Here is an 8,774-nt window from a genome sequence, read left to right on the forward strand (position 1 = left end):
GGAGAAACCTTAAGAGGCCTGACACACCAAAGCAGAGAGAGTAATGTTGTGGGAAATGCATGGGGGAAGAGGGCCCTTGAGGATTTCTGTCATGATGTTCCTTCTGCCCCAGCAGTAAAGGAGACTTGTGGCTATGGGCAAGATGGCAGACCCCTTCAGCTTTTCATGGGCAGTGTGTAGTGGTGGTATTGTTGTGGCAGTTGATGCAAAAATTTGCGGTTCGTTTCTTTTGGAGGCTTGCGAATAATAATTCCTCAGGCACACACTATTAGCAACACAAAAGGTATATTTGCAAATAGGGTCAGAGCAGAGACCTCAGATTACTCTGCCCCCGAGGAAACCAGCAGTCGGCTCTAATATACTCCCCCTCCTGGGCACGTGTGCCAAAACAGGAACTCTTACAACTTATTTCCGGTTCATACAAACATATATGTAAATACGTCACTTCATACGTCGCATGTTCATTATAATTAACTACTTAAGTATGCGGGGCGGATAGGCATATATGCATCAGCTAATTACGCATGCTCAGAAAACTCTCTAGGTCACCAAAAGTTGAAATTTCCCCTCTTTCAAGGACACACAGTCAATTGAATTACTGCTTCTGTAATCTGCATGTGAATGTCAGGGGAGTGTGTGATTTAGCGTGAGAAAGGCTGACAGATTGGCCAAGAAAGAAAGGGAGTGATACTTTAGCACAAAGGGTCCTTGGTAGTGTTTCTGCTTATCAGGTACGAGATGCAAACTGTGCAGTTCTAACAACACTCTATTCATTATGCATTCCTAATAATATTTCTAACACGGTGATGGCTCGGGGAACGTGGAAGGAGCAACATTTTCTGAGGGAGCAGATATAGGAGATGGGGGAGATGCTAGATAAGCTGCTGGGCACACAAACAACCTTCCTCAGGTCTGACCAGCCACCCAACCCTGTGCACATCAAGCAGGCTCCCAGATGCTCCAGGGCCAGTGTGCAGGGCTGGAAGAGTAGCAGGATGCTGCCACAGCAGTGGCAGCAGCAGAGAGCATCAGACAGCGGGGTTTTATGTTACGAATATTGCTGATTCTAGGTCTAAATCTGCAGATTCCGCTTGCCCTTGGCTTTGTGGCTCTCAGTTTTCTTAGGCAGGAGCACTGCCTGGATGTTAGGCAGCACCCTGCCCTGAGCGACAGTGACTCCCCACAGCAGCTTGTTCAGCTCCTCATCATTGCGGACTGGAACGATGCAAGTTTTGTTCTTGTTGTGGGCAGTGTTCCCAGGCAATTCCAAGATTTCAGCTGTCAGAAATTCCATCACTGCAGCCAAATAGACTGATGCCCCAGCAGCTCCCACTTGCTTAATGCAATTGCCCTTGTGAAACAGACGGTGCACCCAGGCTACAGGGAAATGCAGCCCTGCCTGGGAAGAATTAGATTTAGCCTTAGCCTGGTCCTTGCCTCCCTTCTTGACAAGACCAGACATGATTTTGATCTGAAGGGATGCTGCCCCTCTGCAAACAGAAAAGGCAGAATTTTGCCTCCTGTGTGTTTATGCCTAGCTTCCTCATGGTCTGTGATGCTGGCTGAGGTTGTCAGCACTATGCACCCAGACCAACTTGAGAACAGCAGTTTATTTTACCATTTTTCCTTCAGTTGAACATCAAATCTGGGCCTGATCCCACCACACTTGTTAACTCTGCCTGTGAGACTGACAATTATTTTTCCCAGCTCTGTGATCAATGACCACAAATTCCCCAATGTAACTGTGCTTCATCATCACAGCTACAATAATTTTTGAGAACAGTCTAATTGTTACTACTAGAATTTCTTTTTGCCCTAGCCCTCCAAGGATTGATACGGCAACTTGTCCAATGTGGTATCAAGCAGTAACCCCTAGACAATATTACAGGTTTTCTCCCTGTAATACAACCTGCCAAATGGCTCCTTAGATGTTACAGCAGTAACCTTCAGGGGTACCAGGCCTCGAGTCCTCCACTGGGTGTGTGGGATCTTAGTTTCTGGCTCCCTGCTGTTCAAGTAGAGACCCAGCAGCTGAATCTTTTTTTTTAAAGGAAAATTTTTCATGTCTCAAGTCAAATCATTCAAATAAATTCCAAATCCGTGAGTCATTCAAGAACCATATGTGGCCCTACTACCAGCAAACATCCTCTACCCCCAATCTGAGGCTTCAGATGCTTTCAAATCCTTTGGCAGGCATACTACATGTAGGCCCAAGCCTGGAGGCTTGGGGTTTGGATATCCCCGAGTTTCACTTGTCCTCAACCATATGGCTGCAGGAGCAAGCTAAGCAGGAGTCTCCCTGCATCTGTCCTCTCAGGGTCACAGCATGCCTTTGTTCAAGGTAATTTCCTCAATCCTCCTGGTTATGAGTCACGGGCACAGGGGGGACAGATGAATTGGTGAAGTCAACAGAAGACTGCGGCGCTGGTGTCATTGTGAAGGCTTCAGCTTCTTTGACCATAGCCCGTACTTCAGAGGTGGAGGCACTGGACTGTTGAGAAGGGATAATCACCACCTCACTCCAATGGGGAAGAAGTTCTTCTCTACCAGAAAGGCTGACCTACTTGACAGGGCTTTAAACTAAGCTCGACAGGGGATGGGCAGACAACCACCAGTGCAAGCCTACCAAGTGACAAATGCAGAATCAGTAAGTCATGCAGCACAAGGGACACAAATGAATTCCCGACAGAATTCACTCCTACCCAGCCCAGGGATGAGACTCTTCTAGGACTGCTGGGAATCCTAGGACCTCCAATGGCAGGCTTACTTGCCAGTACACAAATGCCAGGAGCCTGGGAAACAAACAGGAGGAACTGGCCCTCCTGCTAAATAAAAATTAATATGATCTCATAGGAATAATGGAAACCTGGTGGGATTCCACCTATGACTGGACCACAGGTATTGATAGAAAGGGCAGGGGTGTAGCTCTCTATGTGAAGGAGCAGTACACTTTCCTACAAGTGGAGTTTGGCACTGTGGTGGGCCAGCAGGGGGTGCTCCTGCACTGAGCCACCCACCAAGCTCTGAGTGCCTCCCTGAGGCACTCATGAGGTAAACAGGCTGTATAGACCTGAAGGGTACTTGACCCACTGCAAGAACTTGGGTTGCTTCCCTTAGTCTGAAGCACAAACAGTGGTCTCCCTTAGTCAGCTGGACCAAGGGGACCTGAAGGCATAATCTAGACCCTCTCCCAATAAGCCTCCCATGCTAGGGACAGAGGAGAACTTTATTGGTTACAAGAAGTAGGTTTGGAGTAGGGTAAAGCAAGATCAAAGAATAACCCTTAGAGAATAGTGGCATGGTAGCCTTTGATCGTGCATCTGAGTTACTGTAGGCTATATATCTAGTTAGATTTCAAGCAGCTTACTCACAAGTATCATCCAGAGGCTGAAAGAGCTTTCCTCTGGAGGCAGGCAGCTTGTAGTGTGTCTGTTACGGTAACCATATTCAGATTTTGGGGGAGTATTGGATTTGCAGCTGAAGAAAGACTTGAATGTGTGTCTCAGCAAAAGCTGCTGGTCACAAGGCAAAATGATGTATTAAAGTAACTTTGCAAATGTTACTTTAAGCTGTTTCCTAACAATGGGATAGTGTGCAAGATGTATGATTCCCTGTGTAAGGAGAACAAGATGCAGCCCACCAGCTATTGTCAGGAGATAAAGCAGAAGCAAGACCTTGGAGATGGTGCTGAAATCAGCAAAGAACCAGAAAGAACCAGCAAGTGACCGAAAGAAGTGAAGGTCAAAGTCTTACGCATGTACTCTTAGCAGAGAGGCATGTAAATGAATGAAATGCATAGGCAATTCCATGCTAAAGAAGTAAATAGTAATTAGAGATGGAGTTTGAAATGGGAGGAAAAATGGGTGGAACAGAAGGAGGGACAGAGGTGGAACAAATGTTAATGAGTATGAACCAAGGTGTATAAAATGCTCCAAGAAGAAATGCTACTGGATCTGGTACTGGCCAACAGGGATGATCTAGTGAGCAACCTGAGAATCAAAGGGAAGCTGGGAGACAGTGATCATGAGTTGATCACTTTTTCTATCCATCGCAAAGCTGGCAAATCAGTCAGCAATGCATAAATCCATGATTTTATGAAAGCCAACTTGCATAAGCTCAGGAGGCTGGTTGCCAAAGCCCTGAGAAACCAGGATCTAACAGAGGGGGGAGTCCATGAGAAGTGGTCACTCCTTAAGGATGTGATCCTTGAAGCACAAGGGAAGTCCATCCCAGCCCATAGGAAAGGTAGCAAAAGGGCTGGACGACACCCATGGCTAAATAGGGGACTCACGGACCTCCCGTATGTGAAAAGAGAAGCCTACAAGGGTTGGAAGTCAGGTAGCATCACCAAGGAGGATTATTCAACACTGGCCCACACCTGTAGGGAGAAAACTAGGAAAGCCAAAGCCAAAACCGAACTCAAACTGGCTACGGGAATCAAGGAAAACAAAAAGTCCTTCTTCAGATATGTGGGTAATCAGAAGAAAAACAAGGGCAACACTGGACCCTTGCTAAACCAAATGGGGCAGCTGACAACTGAAGCCTAGGAAAAAACTAATTTCCTTAATGATTACTTTATGTCAGTCTTCCACCAGCCCAAGGGGATCACCCTACCAAACAAGAAGCAGGATTGCCAGGGTATGGCAGAACACACATCCATCATTGGCAAAGTTCTCGTGAGGGGACACCTTGAGAAGCTGGACATCCACAAATCAGCTGGCCCAGATGGAATGCACCCAAGAGTGCTAAATGAAATGGCTGACATCATAGCTCTGCCAATGGCAGAGGTTCTATTTGAGAACCTGTGGCACTTGGAGGAGGTTCCTGAAGATTGGAAGAGGGTGAACGTGGTGCTTATCTTCAAGAGAGGGAGGAAGGAAGATATGGAGAACTACAGGCCAGTCAGTTTGACCTCAATCCCTGGAAAGATATTGGAAAAAATCATCAAAGAAACCATAACATTCTGAAAGATAGCCAACATGGCTTTGTTGCGGGTAGGTTCTGCCTGACCAACCTCATTTCTTTCTATGACCACCCATCACCTGGACAAAGGAGAAGAGTTTGATATCATCTATTTGGACTTCAAAAAAGCCTTTGACTTGGTCTCCCATGAAGTCCTCACGGTTAAAGTGGGGAACTGCGCCCTCGACAACCTCATGGTCCGATGGCTCGGGAACTGGCTCAGTGGCTGGACCCAGTGATAGTTGATGGAACTGTGTCAACATGGTGACCAGTGGTGTCCCTCAGGGCTCCATATTTGGACCAGTACTCTTCAAGATATTTATAAACAATCTGTATTCAGGTATCAGAAGTGGACTGGCTAAATTTGCTAAATTCTCAGGTCCTGGCTCCGGTGCAAGATGCGTGGGTGAAGGCCCGCTACGTCCCTGTGAGCCCAGGTACCCCCAGGAGAGACCCCAGGACCCCCGATAAGCCTCGGCCTGCCTGCAGTAGGTAGGGGCCCGTGGTGGGCGGGACATCGCCAGTTGGGAGGTGGCTGAATGGAGCCGAGGAGGGTCACGCCCCCTGCCCCAGCTCCTACTTAACCCAGCCCTCCAGACAGCCACATGACTGGGCTGCCAGTACGTGAAGCAGGTTGGGGGTGGTGGGGTTGCACTTACCTGTCCCCTCCTTTGGTGGGGGGAGGGACTCCCTTAGCCCCCCAAGAGCAGCATGGCACTGGCCAGCCCTTCTGCGCATGCACACAGTTTTAAAAGGGCCCAGCAATGGTAGAAGCTGCACTCAGGTCCCGGCTCTGGTGTGACATGTGCGGGTGAAAGCCCACTGTGCCCCCATGAGCCCAGGGATCCCCAGGAGAGACCCCAGGGCCCCCATGGGTCCTGGCCTGCCTGCAGGTGAGCAGGGGCCTGTGGTGGGAGGGACATAGGCAGCTGGGACACGGCTGAATGGAGCCAAGGAGGGTCACACCCCCCTGACTCCTACTTGGCCCAGCCTCCCAGGGAGCCTCGTGAACAGGCCACACAAACAGGTGCGCTTCTGGGCCTGGTGTGGGAGTTAGTGTGGGAGTTTGCACAGGAGGGTGAGTGGGAGGGGCCCATGGACCTGCCAGTGATCCCCCTAGGGAAGGCAGTCCCAGCCATAGCCAGCCTACCAGTGGCATCATGTGAATGGGCACTCGCCGTACTCTGAGAGACCCCTTGGATTCTGCAGCCTCCCCCTCTGGCACCTCAGAGGCCTACACCAAGATGGAGCCCATGGTTCGGGGCTCCATGCAGACGGAGCCCCTGGCTCTCAGCTGTGGGGGCTACCTGACACTTTTTCAGGTTCTGGGGTCCAGAAGCATGGCTACCTCCCCTTGTGAGGTCTGTTCCCTTTTGGGGTCTCTGGTGTGCCACTTGGAGGAGCTCCAGGCCGCAGTCCAGAGACTGCATGCCATCAGAGATGGTGAGCGGGAGATAGTCTCCTACTGCCAGACCCTTTTCCCCCTGGAGGCGGAGGGCAGACCTTGGTCACCTTCCAGTACAAGGGAGGATGCGGGGACCTCCCATTCTGTCCAGCCAGGGGACTGGACCAAGGTGGTCAAGGGTCCCAAGGCCCACCACATCAGGGTCCCTGCTCTGCTGGAGCTTTGCAACAGGTATGAACCTCTTGCAGCCCCAGCAGAGCCTGCTAAGGTGCCAGCTCCTGCAGGCAACACAGGCTCAACTGTAGCTATACCCTGTACAGGAGAGATCGAGTGGACAAAAAGGGTGGGGGTGTAGCTCTCTATGTCAAGGAAAGCTACACACCCCTCCAAGCCGACACTGGGCCCAGGGTGGATGACTGGAAACCCTGTGGGTTAAAATCCATGTGGAACACAGCACAGGGGACAGAATGGTGGGAGTCTACAATAGACCTCCTACCCAGGATCAAGAGTTTGCCAGGGAATTGCCTGAGGCCACATGCTCCTGATGTGTGGTTGTCATAGGAGACTTCAACTACCCAGACATCTCATGGGAAGAGTGCTCAGCCAAATCCGAACACTTGCTAAGCTTTCTCTCATGCGTGGATAAGCTCTATCTGATGCAAGAAGTCTATGAGCTGATGAGAGGTAAAGCACTGCTTGTCCTGGTACTGGCAATGGGGGATGACCTAATCAGCAACGTAACGATCGAAGGGAAGCTGGGTGACAATGACCACGAGCTGATCACCTTCACCATCTGCCATAAAGCTGGCACATCAGTTACCAATACAGAAGTCCTTGACTTCAGGAAAACTGACTTTGACAAGCTCAGGAGGCTTGTCAGTGAGGCCCTAAGGAAACACGACCCAAAGGGGAGGGGAGTTCAGGATGAGTGGCTGCTCCTCGAGGAAGCAATCCTGTATGCGCAAGCAAAGTCTATCCCATCTTGGAGGAAAGGCAGCAAAAGGGCACAGCATCCCCCTTGGCTCTGCAGGGAACTAGCGGACCTCCTCTGTCTAAAAAGAAAGACTTACAAAGGATAGAGCTCTAGATCCACCTCCAAGGAGGAATACTCTGCACTAGTCCAGACCTGCAGGGAGTGAACCAGGAAAGCCGAGGACGCAACTGAACTCCAACTAGGTACAAGTATCAAGGACAATAAAAAGTTGTTTTTTAGATATGTGGGGAGCCAGAGGAAAAGCAAGGGCAACACTGGACCCCTGCTAAACCAGATAGGACAACTGATAACTGATGCCCAGAAAAAAGCCAACTTGCTAAATGGATAATTTCCATCGGTTTTTCACCAGTTCCATGGGACGCCCCTGCGGGACGGGAAGGCCTGGGTGTGGGAGATTCCTTACCCTCCATCAATGCTGACCTCGTGAAGAAACACCTTGAGAGGCTGGACACCTTCAAGTCAGCCAGCCCTGACAGTTTACACCTCAGGGTACTCAAGGATCTGGCAAGCATCAGAGCTCAGCCCTTGACATGGATGTTTGAGAACTCCTGGTGCTCTGGTGAAGTGCCCGAAGATTGAAATAAGGCCAATGTGGTGCCTATCTTCAAGAAAGGGAGGGAAGTGGATCCAGCAAACTACAGGCCCATCAGCCTGACCTCTATCCCGAGGAAGGTCTTAGAAAAGGTTATCAAAGAACCCATTCTTAACAGACTGGCTGAGGGATAGCCAGCACGAGTTTGTTGTGGGTAGGTCTTGCTTGACCATTCTTATTTCCCTTTACAACCAGATGACCTATCACCTTGATGTAAAAATCACAGTTCGTTTCTTTGGAGGCTCATGAATAATAATTCCAGGCACACATTCTTAGTAACACAAAAGGTATATATTTGCAAATAGGGTCAGAGAGAGAAGACAAAAGACCACACTCTCTGCCCCCGGGGAACACTTCTCAGCAGGCTTTATCCCCTCTCTCCTGAGCACGTGTACAGAAGCAGGAACTCTTACAACTCATTTCCGGTTCATACAAACATATATGAAATGATGTCACGTCATCCGTCGCATGTGCATTATAATTAACTACTTAAGTATGCGGGGCGGATAGGCTTGTATGCATTAGCTAATTGCGCTTGCTCAGAAAGTACTTCAGGTTACAAAAAGTTCAAACCCCAAGGACAGGATCATTAAAAATGGCAATTACTCTTATCTTGCCTGAGAAGTGTAGGGGGCATGAAAGGAAGTGTGATTTAGTGTAACAAAGAGATAGTAAATTTGCAGAACAAAGAGAGAGAGTGATATCTTAATACAAAGAGCCCTTAGTAGCTTCTCCTCCAACCCCCTCCTTCTCCCACCAGGGAGAGCTGGCAGCTGTGCTGTTCTAACAACACTATTGATAATGCATTTTTAATAATATTT

At 49.3% G+C, this 8,774-nt stretch overlaps 1 protein-coding gene across 1 annotated transcript; it reads right to left on the reverse strand.

Annotated features, from left to right (window-relative positions):
- Nucleotides 1-1,072: 1,072 nt before the first annotated feature.
- LOC149873967 (histone H2A type 2-C-like) lies at nt 1,073-1,462 on the reverse strand. The gene has a single exon (XM_090039745.1). The coding sequence runs from the start codon at nt 1,460-1,462 to the stop codon at nt 1,073-1,075; it is 390 nt and encodes a 129-aa protein (XP_089895871.1).
- Nucleotides 1,463-8,774: the final 7,312 nt, after the last annotated feature.

Source organism: Crocodylus siamensis, chromosome 1 (assembly GCF_052110815.1).
Source record: "Crocodylus siamensis isolate JL-2025a chromosome 1, ASM5211081v1, whole genome shotgun sequence".
In the NCBI taxonomy this organism is placed as follows: Eukaryota; Metazoa; Chordata; order Crocodylia; family Crocodylidae; genus Crocodylus; species Crocodylus siamensis.

What these genes read in the sequence shown, in the direction of transcription:
- LOC149873967 (XM_090039745.1), bottom strand. Translation starts at nt 1,462, where the DNA reads ATGTCTGGTCTTGTCAAGAAGGGAGGCAAGGACCAGGCTAAGGCTAAA.